This window comes from Serinus canaria, chromosome 8 (genome assembly GCF_022539315.1).
Source record: "Serinus canaria isolate serCan28SL12 chromosome 8, serCan2020, whole genome shotgun sequence".
Classification (NCBI taxonomy): Eukaryota; Metazoa; Chordata; class Aves; order Passeriformes; family Fringillidae; genus Serinus; species Serinus canaria.
The window spans coordinates 134,494-151,724 of NC_066322.1; the positions used below are offsets into that span (position 1 = coordinate 134,494).

The following is a 17,231-nucleotide window of genomic DNA, read 5'->3' on the forward strand; positions in this document are numbered from 1 at the left end:
CCTTTCCAAAGTATGGTTTCCTTCTGATGCAAATAAAGTTTAAGTGAGCAAGGGGGATCTAACTGTCTTAAGTCATTTAGGGAAACTAGCCTTTGAAGACAAAAACCTGTTGAATTTGTAGTAACCTTTATGCATCAAATTAGTATATCAAAACATGCTCTACTCGTAAGTCTTAGCACATTAACAGCTCTAAGCACCAAGGACTGTAGTACATTTGACTGAATTCCAGTCATTGTTTATATGCAGTTTGATATTGTCAATTAAAATGCCAAACTAGATTTTACTTTTAAAAAGCAGACCATTCAAGTATTGCCTCTTATTTATCACCCTGCTTAACAAAATCACAAGACAAAAACAAGGAAGAAGACAAAAGCTGAAGAAAGAAAGATTCAAAATGTTAAAGCAGATGTGACTTCAGGTTCTCCACTTGCCAAGTCAGTTTAAAATCTGTCCTGCATGTCCCCAGTTTTCCTCCCCCTCCAGGTGTGCATCCCCAGAAGCAGCACTGCTTTGCATGTACCCATTGTATAGCACATATTTGGGGTGTTTCAAGATCCACAGAAGTCCATTAAATGATTTTTACTATCAACGGAAATAGATACGAGCCCTCCTGAAAGACTTCAGTGTAATGTTCCTCAGTATACCAGGGACCTTCTCTTAAAATTGAAGATTCAATTTAAGCACTTGACAAATGATCACGGTTCAGCCACAGACACAGCAACATTTTTGCTTGGCATGCTACAGCAGAAACTTTATTCAGTTCTTTTTGAAAAATACTCGCAACCAAAATTAATTTTTGTAAACTCACAGAAATAAGCTTTAACATATAGGCTGTACACAACTCAAATACAGGTAATAATTTTAGCAATAACTTACAAATACAAACCTAATGATAAACTACAATTTCACAAAGAATTGTAAACATTTTGCACAATTGTCAGTCCTTTCTTTTAGGCAAAGTGCTCTTTTGATGACAAATAAATTAACACACACATAGCTAGAGCAGACTACTTCCAGACAATACAAAAAGGTGTTTAATAAGGCTTGTAAACAATGTAATAGTTACTTATGCAGAATCCATAAAAGTGTCTTGCAGGCTAAATAGACGTACATACCTGGGCAAAAATTTTCTTGAAAATGCTCTGGGCGTTAAATAAAAAGTTGACATTAATATGTTTCCAATGATATTTTCAATACACTGTGACTTAAGGTTACATCTTGAATAGTTTAGATCCCTGATGAAAAGGAATTAGGTGTGACTTAGTGGCAGTTGTGTCATTGAATGGGGTAGCAAAGGCTGAAGTCCAAGAGCTGTAGGTGAATGAGCTACAAAAACAGAAACATTTACCAGTCAACTTCATTGTAAATAGTAAAAGACTAAAAGTCAGTAAACCCACTGGTAATCACTGTCCCAACCCTGCAGCATGTTGTGTTTTTCCTAACCCAGCATCTGCATTCCTCCACTTATTGGCCACCCTTAACCCCACTGCTCTGGAGGAAAACAAGCTCAAGCCACAAATACAGCTCAGCCTGGTCCTCCCAAAACCTTCACAATCCTCCTAATCACAAATAGGAGCCAAAGTTGTTGACTTGCTGGGTCATAAGACAAAGATTGAAGCCCTTTTGACCACCAGCCTCTCCCACTCCCTCCCATTGTGTGTTACTGAGAGGAAAGCTGAAACTCTCAGGGAATTTGCTGGATTGAGCACACTCACAGTCCATGGGACAAAAGCCAGGGAGCAGGGGGCAAACAGTTTTCATTAAAATTAAGTATTATTAAAATATATGAAGTAGATGCTTAAATAAGTATTTAATTTCTTATTCTTGTTTTAATAGACTAGAATAAGCACAAATAGTGATCTTCATACTCAGATCTTCAGCCATGCTGTTGCAGTGAAGAGCTACTTTCTTAATGAGGTGTAGATAATAAGTACAGTATTGGTAAATCCATTAGGTTTCTTTAATCAGAAAGGTAAACTGGTCTTGCTACAGCTGATAATGGTTTTTGAGGAGAAAAATAGCAAAGCTGTTATACTTACCATCCATGTAGCTGTGCAGAGCAGTGAGCATAGTCCCATCCTGGGGCACATATGCAGAGTATGCCATTTCTTCTAACATGGGTGGAGACAACCTGGAGGGCTGAACTGCTGTGACAGGAGCAGTGGATGAATGATTAGGACTAACATGTTTCTTATGGCGTGCTCTGCAATTCTGAAACCACACCTGAAAAAGAGGGAGACATACATTGCATTGACAGACCACATTCAATTCTACAACAACGACCTTGGAGCTTATCTTAAATTGAGTTTGCATAGTTCATTTGGCCTTTGATACAACGCTGACAGTGCAAATAGAGAAATACCCATTCTAAACATACGAGTGTGGTCAAGTCAGGAATGTGTCTTCAGTACCCAGCATCCCACCAAGGACAGGGACAGGCACAGCGAGGGGCTGCGCATCTCCCAGGACCGGTGTCCCCCAGGCCAAGCAAGGTCACCTGCAGCCCTGCTCTGCCTGGACCACACCACCCAGCAGGTCCCAGACACAGTGTCCTCCCTGCCAGGAACAGCTGACAGCAGAGCATCTTTCACATACAATACCCACTTGGCCTTTTCACATGGCAAAGGCTTCCTTTTTTTTTTTTTAAGGATTGATTGCCGCAGCCAGATACCTCATTTCTATAGAAACACTCTGTCAATCTTCCAGGCTAGAATGAGCCAAGGAAGCTCAAAATTTATTTTTATTTATATTAACGTATAAATATATAATTTGTATTATTTTTTAAAATCACATTTATGTATGTGATTTTTAAAAAATGCATCCATATTTTTGCTGAGAGACATCTTCAAGCAAGGATTCCAAGTTTGTGTTTCAGTTTTGGTTGGCATGGGTATATATTTTAACTCTGCTCTCTAGAACAAATGACTAGATATTCACTTGCTCCTAATGTCACACCACAGGTGCTTTCAAAAAGAGTGCAGGTCTTAGGAACAGACTGCTACAGTCAAATATATATTTGGAATAAATTAATACCAATTTCTATACTGTTTAGGCTGAAAAGTTTCTTCCTAGAAGACTTAATCCCTTCACACAAAGTACAAGATGAATACAGCAAGTTTTCCAAATTACAATGCTTGTTTTCTAGACCTATTCCTGACTAAGGATGTTGTCCAAAGTTAAAAGGGATTAGGATCTTTCTCCATGTTAGAATAACCTCAGAAAAAAATTTGTGGTTGAGCATTTCCAATGGATGAGTACCAGACTGTGAGTCAAGTAACTCCACACTGTTACCTGTATAACACGCCTGCTCAAGCCTGTTCTTTCTGCCAGTTTCTGAAGTGTTTGTGCATCTGGATTGTTGTCCTGAGCAAACTGTGCTTGCATAACCTGAAAAGGCAAGATATGAGATTGTAGGAGCATTTGTGTTGAAAGCCACATTAGACAGTATTTTCAGACCGTGGTACTACTCCTTGCCCGTCTTCAGGAAGCTAGATCACTATTCTTTAGAGAGTATCCAATACATTAAAAAAAAAAAAACAAACCAAAAAAAGCCCCCAAACAACTCCCAAAGCCAAAGTACAAGTCCTTGAGTCCTTGCTATGCTTGAGTGAGCTGTGACATTTACCAGAAATTAGAGAAATCCATTCTGCTTGGCAGTAGTAAAAACTGGAAGAAGTCCTCTGTAAGACTGCATTAAAAGAACTATAGGAGAAAATTTACTGCAAATCAACTCAAATGTGCTCAATAAACACCTATGGCAGCAGACCACAGCATAAGAAAGGCATGAGCCATGATCCACCTCTCTGAACTTGTGAATCACTATCTGCATCCTATGTTGTATGGAGTAATTGATCTTTTTGTCTCCATGGAGGATGCAGGAATGCTCTGTGTTTCCTCTGTCTTTCACCAGCCCAAGAAACAGGCCCAGTTGTGGCTGACCTGACCTTTCTGACAGTTTGGTTACTCATCTTTTGACAGAAAATTGAAGTCAGCACTTGTCTTAAGAATATAAATTACACCTTTTTTTCTGAGGAAGTAAATGTCAATTTGGCCTTTATCCTGAAGACTTTCACAGGCTTTAAGGATTTGGCCTGTTTATGGAAGTAGGGCTTCATGGATTTCTGCCAGGTATCTTCAGCATTTTCAAAGTATTATTTTGTTTTTTGGATTTTTGACCCATCAAACTTCACCTGGCTTCATCTTTGAAGATTCAGACTATTACTTTCCACATTCAGAAACTATTTACTTTTGTAATTTTTCATAGAATCACAGACTTGTTTGGATTGGAAGGTACCTTAAAAGCTCACCTTGTTCCAATCCTATGCCACGGCAGGGACACCTTCCCCTGTCCCAGGTGCTCCCAGCCCCAGTGTCCAGCCTGGCCTTGGGCACTGCCAGGGATCCAGGGGCAGCCCCAGCTGCTCTGGGCACCTGTGCCAGGGCCTGCCCACCCTGCCAGGAACAATTCCTGCCCAATATCCCATCCATCCCTGCCCTCTGGCAGTGGAAGTCATTCCCCCTTCTCCCGACACTCCAGGCTCTTGTCCAAACTGCCTCTCCAGCTCTCTTGGAGTCTTTTTATGTCCTGGGAGGTGCTAAAGACCAAAACCATCAAAAAAGTGTGGACATTCTTTGTACAAGTACTTTGTGAGGGAATTACATGCTGTCACTCTGACAGAACGCTTATCCCAGAGTTTCTCGTTTTAGAAGTAAAGTCTTACAGCAGCGTGGAGGATAGGTACAGAGGGGCAGAAAGCAGATAGAAAGTATCATTAAATAACAAGATGCCATTACACCTCGAACACCTGCTAAAGTGTGTTACAATCTACTTTAAAATGTTACAATCTACTTTAAACAGGAAAAGAAGGGAACGCAGAAGTTTCAAGGACAGCAGCTGGGAAGAACCCCTGAATACAGTTCCCATCCTAATGGCTGGTCTTGTCTGCCTTTCAGCTTCTGCTGGGCAAAAAGGTTTCCTTTTGCTGAAGTTGGTGCTCAGTGTGCAGAGCCCTCGCCCTGTGCACCAGCTGGATCACTGCTTACACGCTTGGCTTGTGTAACACCAGCTCCTGTCTCCAGTCACGGCTGTAATAGGAACCCGAGCTTTGAACAACTCCTTGCCCTTTTTTATAGCACTACTTAAACACCTCACATGTTATTGCACCTCAAGATGAGTTTCTCAACTGCTTTCAGTATTAGAGGACAGGCCAACAAAATAACTCACACTGTGACCAGAAATTCAAAGACTTGTTAAACTAAATGCAAGGATGTACAGCCAGGATTATGTAGAAGTTACAGCTTTCTTCTCACTACAGGTTAAAACCTCTAGATCTTGTCTTGCCATCCCCTCTTTCATTAGAAGCTGGCCCTATCTTAGAGTTTTCCCCTAGAAAGCTAATTTAAGTGGTTATCTAGAGTTTGAGGTAGCTCTGGACTGTCTCAATAGAAGTTAACTCTTGTCAAGGCAACAAAAAGTCAAGAAACCTGGAAAGTGCAGGAGCTACAGGCACCACAACAATTCCAACTTCCATCCTATTAATGTCTTGAAGTCACATACAGTATCCATTTTCAGTACAACTTTTTGCATTACATAATCTAAAAAATATTTTGTTTATATTATGCTTAGTGATGTAAATGGCTGATTAAATAGATGTCATCGAGCAATCAAATAGAACCACCTTTTTTGTTTCCACTCTTCAGAATTACAACCTTCCCCCAGGGAAATAAAAGAGCTTGAAGAGTACTATTTCATGTTAAACTTCCAGAAACATGCTGTGTCTTGATAGTTTATGAAATAGTTTAAAGCATTCAAGCTTTTCTTTCCCCCTGTATGCATAAAAGTTTCTCTTGGTTCAGCACCCATGTCCTGCATTAACCTGAGCTACACAAGTTTTTAGCACTGTCTCTACCTGGAGCTGATCTGCTGTGAAGCTGGTCCGAGCTCTTTTTGCTGGTTTTGGATGATTAACATCTTGTTCTGTTAGTAATGCTCCTTCCACACTAATCCCATTACCTGAAACATTAAAAAGAAAACAACACTGCCTTCTAAACAGTCACAATGTTGTTGTAATTCAGACTGTTCTCCAACAATAACCAACAGGAGCTGATCAGCTGAATTTCAGCTTAAAAAAACCATAATCTATTCAAAATTCAATTGATCTAGCATCATAACACATTATGCCCTAAACAACTCCCTTGCAAGTGAGGGAAGAAATAAATCTAACATGATATTTTATCAACAGGATATGCTGATACTTTTTTTTCCTTAGGATACAAAACAAGTTCTGCAGACTTGAAAAAAAAAAAAAAAAAACCACAAACAAAAAACCAAAAGCACTAAAACAAAACAAAACAAACAGCCCCCCAAACCCAAAGAAACTACAACCAAAAAAATCAACAAAAAAACCAACCCAATCCAAAACAGCCAAACCAAAAAAAAAAAACCCAAATAAAATCTCCTGAATGTGAAGTAGTTTACCATTACTTTGATTCGAGTACCTGTGCTTCCAGTCTTAGTAAAACCAGTCAGTTATCTCCCAGTATGGAAAATGGAGCAAACCCCAACAATTTAATTAAATCTGAACCACAAACAAGCAGTATGTTACCATTTTCAACTTCTCTTTTCAAGTTGTCCAACATGCAGTCGTAATGTACTCTGCAAAGGACTTTCTCCTCGACCAGAGCGAACTCCTCTCCGGTGGAGAGCTGTCTCTTGCAGGAGAAGCAGGCGAAGCACGCCAGGTGGTACACGTTCCCCTTGGCCCGCCGCACCCAGTCGGTGGAGTGGATGTGCCGCCCGCAGCGGGAGCAGCGAGTGCCGTAGCGCCTGCAAGGAGAACGGCGGCGGGGGAAGCTCAGAGCCCGGCCCGGGGACTGCCAGGCTCCGGCAGGACTCGAGGGGAGCGGGTCCTGGCAGCGCAGCTGAAGCCCACTGCGTGACTGCGCTGGCATTGCAAAAAGAAAAGAAACTCGGCAAGTTTCTACAGGATAGCTCAAGGCAAGGCACTACTGAAATAGAGGTTAGTATGTTCAGAAGGCAAAGAGAAAAACGAAAGCATTTTAACTGCTACATGACTCCTCATCCTTCCTTTTATAAAGATAATTACTCTTAAAAGCTGAAAGATGGAAACAGCAGACTCTTCAAAATTCTTCCAATTTTTCAAATGTATTTCATACTACTCTAGTGGTAGTCTGAACTAATATATTTAGCTAGATTACCCCTTTACTAAGCTTTAGCATCTTCAGCAGATGGGGGAAAACCTGCATCTTCATGGTTATTTCCTCAATTCACATCATATTATGATTTTTAAATAAACTAAAAAATCTGCATTATTACACTAGAAAATTTCTCTTTGAAGAGGAAAGCATGTTGATTATTTAGATAAGAATTTGTCCCGAAGATCTTTGCAGACCCATATTTTTTTCAAGTGCCACAAAATTTAGTTTTTTCAGAAGTATACAGCACCCAGCTTGCCCCCTCCCACTATGTCTCAAACTTGACTAGCTGGATTCAATCTATTCACTGCACAGCTGAGAATCCCAGAAATAGTTTGGTCTAGCAATCAAACTAGAGAAGTACTAGCAATCACATCAAAATTAACAGCAGCAATTTTTGCTGTTTTCTGGATCAAAGTCTTTGCATCCTCAATACTACATTGCCAACACAAATAATATTCTTCCTTGCAAGATTAGCCTGTAATTTTGAAAGAATCACATTCTAAATCAAACTGATCACAAAGGTACAACTGCTAAAAACTTCTTTTAAATATAATGGGGTTTATTCTGGGTTGATTTTACAGCTCCTTGTGATACCTTAAACCCTACACCAGTGAAGCACTGCTCCAAACAGATCATCTCAATTTTACATTGCATTCTCAGCCAGCATTGTCCAAGGATGATTCTTTGCACACACAATGGCTTTACAACCATATTGTGGCAGGGACTCTGACATTTTTCCCCCCGGTGCATACACGAGTAAGTGATGGTGTAAATACAGCAGCTATGTGCAACAGGGGAAGGCCAGAGTAGAGACTTAGCAGGAGGTCACATTACACAGACTTAGGGTTCCCCAAGTCCCTCCTCGAGAAAAGTCAAAGTTTAAACTGCTGAAAATAAACCTAGCAAAAGAAAAAGTGTCAAGTGAATTCCAGTTGTGGCTGAAGTGAAAAGCAACAAGCAAGTATAACAAGTTATCTGATAAATTATATTCCTGCATGATATACCTGAAATAATCAAGTTTGCAGAAGATATCTTTATCTTTGATGTAGCAGCTGGTGTGCCTTCCCAGGGACGTTCTGCAAACGCTGCATGAGAGGCAGCGCACATGCCAGCAGAGGTCATTCACCTGCAAAAACCCAACAAAAAAACATCCCTCAATACCTGTACTACCAATATTGCATTTTATATTTACCAACCCTGGGTTTTTTTCTGGAAATGATCAAAAGTTGTATGCACCATGATTCACAGAAAAAATATGTTGAATGCAAAATGCTTTCCCTATAGAACTGCATGTATATTGAAGGTAAACTAATTTGATCCAAGTCTTCAGAATAAGCTTTCATGGGTTTGTAATTAAAAGCAGTAGAAGAGAAAGCAAGAGATGCGAGTTCCATGCAGGTGTTTTGTGCCCAGTTCTGTTCTCATAGCATTAGAGTAAGAGAGCAAGTTTTGGCCTTATGTGATCTTGGAAAGGCAATTAACATCCACACTTCTATTTCCTAGCCTGCATAAAGTCCTGCCTAACAAAAAACTAACATTGCAAAGTTATTTAAAATTTTAAAACATGAGTATTAAAGGGGAAAAAGGTCTGTCAAATAGAAATACACCATGAACCACTCCTCCCTTTGCCATGTTTCTGTTAAAGCAAAATTGGTGAATGGCATCTGAGTTTCAAAACAGCAGCAGGTGTTTTAATAACAAGTACGATATTTCTTTATTACATCCATAGCAAAATTAACATAGTCATGGAATGCAGTAGAGATCAGCATTTTTGGAAACTTACATATAACTTTGGGGCATATAAAATAAATAAAACTAGAGCAATTATTTGAATTTCTACTTTCCTATAAAAGGAACTCTTAATTGCGCAGACATTGCACATCACCTAAATAAATCATTTGACAACCCAAGACTCCCAGTGACCACAAAAATTAAGTAATAACTCTCTGAATAATCCCATACTGTATAGGAGGAATTCTGAAAACCAAAGAATGATTACGTTTCAATTTCTTTTTCCCCACTGTGTCAATTTCTTATCTCATACCAAACAGCCCATATATTCCCTATGGAAAAGCAGATTTGAGGTAATCAGGAATGTGCCTTTTGCCAGAGCACGGCCAGACAAACCTCAGAGAAGGCAAGGCATGCACTCCAGCACCCATGCTGGGATCACCCATTTCAGTCATTCTTCAGGCTGTAATATTGCAGTTTGCCCAGTGCTTTCCTAACCCTTATCCTTGTTGGCAGCCACCTTCCCATATGCTGACAAGTTTACACCACAATAGCTGAAACCGTTGATAGCAGTTGCTAGCTGTCACCAAACTCACCCTCCTAACCATCTCTCAGAAAGGCCCCAGAGTGGAGGGGCAGTGCTGAGCCCGACTGAGCCGGCTCTGCAGCCAGTCCTGCTGGGCCAGGGCTCCCTGGACCTCCCTAGGTCTGCACCGAGCCCCGGCAGGCAGCTCTGCACAACGCGAGCTGACATCCCAGCCTCTCAAGGCCAGCTACCTCTTCTTCAGAGATCAACGCTCTTCCAAAGAGAGGGGCACCAGCAGCTTCCGTGGCTGTTGCATTTAATGTCGTTTGTCTGTGTTCCTATTCGTCAGCTGACAGGGATGAAGTTGAAAGCTGTGCTGCTGCTGGGCAGCAGCATACCAGCATCGATTCCTCTCTGCCTACACAAGAAGCAGTAACAGTTCATTTAAACTCAAGGCTAAATAATTTAGAGGTCTTTTGCTCCAAGTCCCATTATCCCGGTTGTTCAGATAGGACACAGCAGTGATCAGTAAACTATAAATGAGCTGCCAAAACGTCAAGGGAGTTAACAGAACTGAAACTGAGTTCAAGTCAATTTTGTTCCTTGTCCACCCGCCTGTTCTTCACCAGCCCAAGCTACTGCAAGGGATTTGGGGTCAGCCGAACCAGGGATGCATGGCAGCTCCTGCACCAGCCCCATTTTAAGTGAACACTAGCCCTCGCAGGCATTTTCCTTAGACCTCCCCACCTCAACCGAGACCTAACTGGACGATTTAACAACACCACAGATGCGCTTCCAGGGGTGTCACCCAGTATTACTTTGCAATAATACAACAACTTTGTTTAAGATTGATGAAATCATCCGACTTCTACCATAATCGTAACTCTTAATTTTGAGAGGAAAGACGGCAAAACTCTGACCCAGAATAATTTTAACGGCTATAATATGAAAAGCAAATTAACTTCCCCCTCACACCTCTCCCCTCAGTAAAACTTTATATTTAGACTCTTGGTTTTGTTTATTTGTTTTTAAATTATCTTTCTCAATTCTGATTGCTAAGACAAGAGAACTGCCCTGCCCGCACGCAGCTCGTTTCCTTCAAATATGTTAGTTAGCCACCTTTTGCAGGAATAAGTTAATCCATTTCTCAAGAGGCATTTCTGGGCTTTGAGACCCACGACGTTCCCCCCAGTCCTATGCCAGTAAAATGCAGGTCGCGCCGCCGCCATCTGACCGAGAGAGAGCGGGAATTGCCGCGGTCGGGACGCCCCGTTCCCATTCGCTTCCCTGCTTCTCCCGGTGCGTCAGGAACGCTCAGCCCAGAGCAAGTAGCGTCACCAGAAACACCGACAGCAGCTAGGGTCCCTTCTCTGTCCCGAGCACCGCGAACAAACGCGCTGGGCCGCAACTCCGCGTAGTCCGGGAGGGGAGGGCTGAGCCGTAGCGATAGGGCGACCCGGAGGGCTGTACCCCCGGGTCCCACCGGGCCCTGTTCCCCCAGGCTCTCCGGGCACTACCGGCCATCGAGGTAGGCTCTACCTAAGCGGGCCGCCCTCCGGCTTCAGCGGTGGAGTCGCCAGACTGAGAGGGGTCCGGGTCGGGCACCCTTACCTTGAGCAGGTACTTGTCCACAATCTCCAGGCCGCAGCTGCTGCACACGCACTTGCCAGGGGCGCAGCCTGAGCCTGAGGCCATGGACCGCGGCGATGAGGAGGGCGACAGGGCAGCGGAGGAAGAGCAGGAGTCCTCGTCAGCTGCTGCGGGGCTGGCCTGCGGGAATGCGGGGAGACCACGGTCAGCGCCCCGCCACGCCCAGGAGCTCCGCGCCGGCCCGGGCTGGCCCACCGACGCCTGTGGGTCCCGCCAGGACCCTGGTGGCGGCGGCACCCGGCAGGAGCGCCACGGCCGAGGCCACAGACCCGCCTGCACCAGGCGCCCGAGCCGCGCCGCCCCCCCTCCCGCGCACCTTCTCCGCCGGGCCCCCGAGCGCGGGCAAGTCCTTGTCCTCCAGCCTGCAGACGAACATCGGGTCACTCTTCCAATACATGGCCCTACCCTACCACATACCAGCCCCCGGCGGGGCGGCGAGCCGGCTCCGGGGACCCCGCGCCGGTCTCTGCTCTCAGCGCCTGCAGGAAAAAAGTTTTGTTTTCAAGTGGGTGGACCTGCCCCGCTGGCCTCACCTCCTGCACAGAACCCGCCTTCCAGCGCGGCGGGGCCGTTATCTCCACTAGCGAGCCCGTGCGGATTTAGTGAGGGGAGGAGGCGCGGAACCCCCCCCCGCCACATAAACAACAACAAAAAACAACCTCCCTGAGAACCCCCTCACTTGTCTTAATCTTTTGCCACGACTTTCCCCGATCACCCCAGTCTAACCACCCCTTCCAGTTACATCTCCTTATTAGCGAATAAAACAGACACGGAGGAAAGCGAGAGCCAGTGTGAGCGATTTTTCCACACTCATAAATCCCAAAGTCCAAGCTAATCCTATAGCTCAAACTCACAGCTCCTCCATCTGGCTCACTACCTCCCCTCTTGCTTGCACCTCCCATAATAAAACCTTTCTCATTTAGCTAAAATAGAAGGACCTGAGCTGTGGAAGCGCTCCTCCGGCTCTAAGCTCCCACAGGTGCTGCTGGTTAACACCGGTGTCCCGGTGGCACCGGGAATAGAGGGTGCGGAGGCCGATTGTCCCTCACTACCTGCAAAACCAGCCAGGGTCTCTCCGTGGAGAGGCTGTGGGTTACGGGCAGTCTTTCTCCACGATCACAAATCTTTTCCGCAGAGTTCCCTCACATCAAGCACCACCGGTGTGCTCTCGGAAAATTAGAGGAGAATAAAGCAGTAGCTTGTCCTTCGCAGGTGAGATAAACAACGGAGTATCTACTTCTAGGCACGTGTTTAACTAGCCAGCTGCTTTTAATTAAACTTGTCGTTTAGTTTCTATCTTTCCCCTCACCTCTGTGCTTCAGCCTCTCCTTACCACAGATGCAGGATGTGCTGTTGAGCCTCAGTAAAGTGACCTGAGACAATTGCCCCTACGTTTATAAACATGATACATTTGATAAAAGGGAGTTCTGCGTTTGAGGAGCTGTGTTGAAGGACAAGCCTCGTACTGCTCTCCCTCTAAAAAAGATGATCGTTGTTTCAAATCCCGAGACCCGATTATGTGGAACCGTAACTCGGCTGTGCCGAATTCCGGTAGAGCCAGGACGTCCCGTCAATTACTCGTTTGTCCAGCGGTTTTAACCGATCTAACCGTGGGCAGAATCTCGCTGACATCCAGTTTCGGTGTCCTTAACACCGCTGCCTCAGTGAGGCAAGCAGGGCTTTGGGTTTTGCGGCGGCCATAACGCGGCTCTGCGCGGCCCGACGGACGGGCACGGGCAACGCTGGCCCCTGGGAGTACTGACCCAGCCCTGACCAACACCTGTGCTGGCCCGGAGCTGGCTTTCTGGCGTCTCCCCCAAAGGCCCGGGGTGTGCTCGCTCAAACTCTGACACAAATGCGGGCCCCGATCCGGCCCGAGCACCCGCCCCGCAGGCGACGGGCTGAGGCCCCGTAGAGCGTCCGGTAACCGCACCTCGCCGCCGCGCTTTAAGGCCCCCCAGCAGCAGGGTTCCCCCCTGGGCTCTGCTCCCTGTCCGCGGCAGTGCAGGTCGGGGCGCCAGCGGCTGAGTGCTCAGAGCAGGACCCACGCGTATCTCCCCATCCCTGACTGACAGAGGCATGACAGCACTACTGTCGCCTGTCGCAGGTAGCACGACAGAAAATGAGCACCTGGCGGGGGGCTCCGAGGGATGCGTTGCGGCGGGGCCGGGCCACCGTGATGAGAGCCCGTGGTGAGCCCGGTCGCGGCGGATCGGGCAAGGCCGGGAGCAGTGTCAGGGCTGTCGATCGTCTTTGCTTTTCCTGCGCCTTCAACGAGATAATTAATGAGGTTGGTGCGCGCTCCGAGAAGGGCTGCGGGTTAGATTTCTGTAAAACAACCCTCTTCCTGTGCGCCTTTTCGCTCTGAAAATACGGAGGTAGGAAGCAACAAAGTCAATCTGCACGTTGTTTCCCGCGGCGATCGTGAGATTACGAGCAGCGGTAATTCATACTGCGGTGCTGGAGGAAAACCAGCGCGCGGGAGCTCTCCCTGTTTCGTACCGCGTCCGGAGCCGGCTCCGCCAGGTGACGAGCGGGTGCGGCTGCACTGGCCGCCCGAACTCTCCACCCGCCCCGAGGCTTCGGAGCAGCCCCGCGCAGTGAGAGGGTCTCAGCGGAGGCGGGGCAGGGGACGCGCTGCGGGGGTGCGGGGCTTGGCGGGGCTCAGCCAGGGCCTCTCCGATGGCTGCGCGGAGTCGCAGGCTGGGTCGGCCGCCCCGGGGTGCGGGAGGTTCGGGGAGTCAGGAGGAAAACGAGCCCAGAGAACAGTCCGTCAGCAGATCCGCGTTATTGTTGTGGCCGAAGGGGCTTCGCAAGAGGTGAGCGGTTTTGCCGAGCTAATTGGAGAACGGCGTTATTTCTGAGAAGCGGTTAGAAACGCGATAACGTGTACAGGGTGGACGTGGGAAGTACATGGGCTTGGTTATCCGGCATACACTTTGGGCCGTCCACCTCTATCACCCATCTCTCCGAAGCCCAGTCTAAACTCCATCGCTTAAATTACACGCCCTCGATATTTTAGTGAATATTTCCTGCATCGTTTTCTGAAGAGATGGAAAAGGGGAGACACGCAGGCTCTAGAGAATTCCAGACTCTTGCGCACCCTGCTCTCCCACTGCTGTCTCTGTGCACATCGGAAGGATGTGTCCCCTTTTGGGGTGCCGGGTAGGACCCCTCGGCGGGTCGTCGCGGTCTCGGCAGAGACGGGAGGGAAGGGGAACCTGTCGGCGGCGGGCAGGGTGGCCCTGGCCTGATCCTGCTGAGGCTGAGAGCGGAGAAGAGCTGGTGACTACAGCGGGACCCTCCGACGGGGTCTGTATCTGGTTCTGCTTCCCCTCTCTCAAGAGTTATACCAGGATGTTTGTAGGTGGGAGCACTGAACAGTTGCACATAGAAAAGATCTCTTAAATATTTGACGATACGATACAGCACGAAGAAAATACTGAACGCGGAGAATTAGGGCTGTTTTAACGAAAGGGTGTTGGCACACGGACTCCTTCATCAGAGACTGCACCGTGCTGCAAGTGCATGCAGCTGGGTGCTTCTCTCTGGAGTCTTCTTCAGCGACACCGGTTCTCCCGTTAAAACAAGTCCTTAAGAAATTATTACCGCCACTGTGGTCCGCTTACGAAAAACGGGCACCGACACGAGAGCCACGGTAAAGGGGGTGCCCACGCCCCGCCGGTCCCGCTGGGCATGGCGCTGTCGGTGCCAGAGCCGCGCATCCCAGCGCCCGCCCGGAGGGTCCCTCTGCGCTGCCGGCGGGACGGGCGCGTCGCAGGGCTGGGGGGACAGCCGGGACGCACCGTCCCCTCAGCGGAGCGCCACCCTATGTCCCCCCAGCAGCTGCTGGCAGGAGAGCTCGGAGAGGCGGGACGGCTCAGAGAGGGAAGCCCGACACTCTCGGGACAAGGTTCACTTCCCCGGAAGCTCCCCTCTCTTGTCTCAACCATCTCTTTGCACTACTAGGGTGTTTGTACACCTGCAAGTGACCAGAGGTTTTTCATCTGCAGATCGTCATGTCTTGGGCTGCGGAGCCTCTGTGAGCTGTGGAAGAAAGAACCGAGCCAGCGCCCTCAGGCTTGCTCTCTGTGAGTTTGCACCCCTACTGATGCCAGGCAGTGCTAAAAGATGCAGGGTTTGGACTAGCCCTGAATAATTGACTCTGGGCTGATTTAACGGGAAGGAAATGGACCCAGTCTCTTGCCAGTGACTCGTTTTCCAAATCAGTGCCGTGCACTTTCCTTGGGTCGGGCTGTCTGTCTCCGATTTGCGGGTCTAGGATCTTCAGGGCTGCAGACATGTAGCTTTTGTTCACGGCTCGTCTAGCGAAGAGCTCTGTGTTGCTTAGTTGTGAGTGGCAAGACCAAAGGGAAAGATTCCCATTTCCTATCAGGATTCCTGAGTCTTTCGTTCCCCTACCAAGACCAAGAATTTGATGCACTTTCCATTTTTTTTTTAAGCATTTTTTTTCCTTCCCTTCAACAGGGAGCTGGGGCGGGGAGGCAGATGGCAAGAAAGGAATCAGCAAGATGCAGTCCTGCATATTTTTAGAGTGCTGGCCCTTGCACTGCTACCAGAAGTGCAGGGAGTAATTTCGACATACCAGTGTGGAACTTCTTCATTTATTTCATCTCTTGGTCCCTGCACTCTGAACATACTATCTGGATGAAAGCCGTGCCTGTTCAAGTGTTGCATCTCTGCGTTCCTGAAATCGCGGTGAACACTTGATGTAGAAGTTGACTTTTTAAGCATCTATGCTAATTGTGTCAAGCTGTCACTCAGTTAGGGAAAGTGCTGGGGACAGAGGGAATTAGAGCAGAGATCAGGTTATGTAAAATTGCATTTTGCCCCTAAAGTAATGGAAGGCAAAGACAAACTGGAAACCATGGTGGGTTGTTGACACATACACAGGCACAACATTATAAGGATGTCCTGGTCTCGGTAAGGACGGTAACTCCTCGCTGGAGGGCCCGAAAGATATGGGGTCTGCTGCCTTATTCCTCTCGCTTCTGTTCATGAGATGCATAATCCCTCTCTGGAGGAGACCCGGGCCCTCGGGCGGCATAGCTTGTGAGGGGGAGGCCGGGGCCCGGGGGCCGCAGTAGGCTCGGAAGGTTTTCGGCTGCTTCGGCCGTCGTCCGCACGGACAGGGCACAGCGGGAAGCCCCTCCCTGGACGGCCTTTGAGAAACACCCGAGGGGTGCGGCACTAGGAGAGCTTCCCTAGGAGTTATCTCTGCCCCCCGCAGGCTGTCCAGCTGCTCCAAAGCCTCCTCCACCGGAGCCTCGCCCGGCTGGGGTCAGTGCGCACCGGCCGTGCGCACCCATCTGCTCGTCCTGCAGCTTGCTCGGCAGGACACGCGCGGCCCGGGGAAGAGGGGAGGCTGCGCCGGCACCCGCGCAGGAATTGTGGAAACCCTGTACTGTCCCAGCTGCCCCGCGGAGCCCTTTCCCGGTGGGTCCGGGGTGGCGCCTGGCGGCGGAGCGGTCAGCGTGTCCAGCTGAGCGCGTTCTCCGCGGCATGCGGTCTGCCCGGCTCCGTGAGCCGCCCGCGCCGCTACGGACCCACAGGACCCCCGTCCCGCACCGCCCACGCCCCGGGCCTCGTACAAGCCCTCTCCGGCCCGTGGGCTGCGATCGCTGTCCGGGCTGCGGCGGTGGAAGGACGGAGACAACGGGGAAGGACTTGTGAAGAGGCGAGAGTCAGCGACCGGCAACGGAGAACGCCCGGCGGGCAGTGCCGGGCGGGGTGGGCCCGGGACCCGCCGCGGCTGCGGGAGCCGCTCGATGGACACCTGGGCTGTGCCGGGCAGAGCGAGAGGGCAGCCGCGGGGCCCGGGAGGTCGAACCTGGCCGCAGCCTGATCCTGGCCCCACTGGCGATTGTCCCCGAGAGGAGGGACTCGAGCCGGTCCGGGATTTGCCAAAGACGAGCTGCAGCCAGGCAGCGCCGCCGGCTGCAAGTCCCCTCGGAGGAGGCTGGCTTGGGCTCCGGGGCACCCTGGTGGGTGTCAGCCCCCGCCGAGGGGGCACAGGCAGCCACCGCTGTGAGGAACGACAGCTCCCTTCCCCACAGAACAGCAAATGCTTTTCAGAGAACAAACA

The 17,231-nt window shown here is 48.4% G+C and overlaps 1 protein-coding gene across 1 annotated transcript; it reads right to left on the minus strand.

Annotated features, from left to right (window-relative positions):
• Nucleotides 1-1,082: 1,082 nt before the first annotated feature.
• Nucleotides 1,083-11,522, minus strand: LHX8 (LIM homeobox 8). The gene is made up of 8 exons (XM_009088806.3): nucleotides 11,442-11,522; nucleotides 11,087-11,245; nucleotides 8,223-8,344; nucleotides 6,606-6,826; nucleotides 5,910-6,013; nucleotides 3,292-3,387; nucleotides 2,040-2,223; nucleotides 1,083-1,326 (listed from the first exon to the last, which is right to left on the minus strand). The coding sequence occupies exons 1-8, from the start codon at nucleotides 11,520-11,522 to the stop codon at nucleotides 1,250-1,252; spliced, it is 1,044 nt and encodes a 347-aa protein (XP_009087054.1). The 3' UTR covers nucleotides 1,083-1,249.
• Nucleotides 11,523-17,231: the final 5,709 nt, after the last annotated feature.

Excerpts from the sequence above, each read along its gene's own strand:
- LHX8 (XM_009088806.3), bottom strand. The coding sequence starts at position 11,522 with ATGTATTGGAAGAGTGACCCGATGTTCGTCTGCAGGCTGGAGGACAAG. Across the intron at positions 8,345-11,086 it reads TGGACAAGTACCTGCTCAAG|GTGAATGACCTCTGCTGGCA; the intron begins GTAAGGGTGCCC and ends GGGTTTTTGCAG. Across the intron at positions 6,014-6,605 it reads GAAAAGAGAAGTTGAAAATG|GTAATGGGATTAGTGTGGAA; the intron begins GTAACATACTGC and ends TTAATGTTTCAG.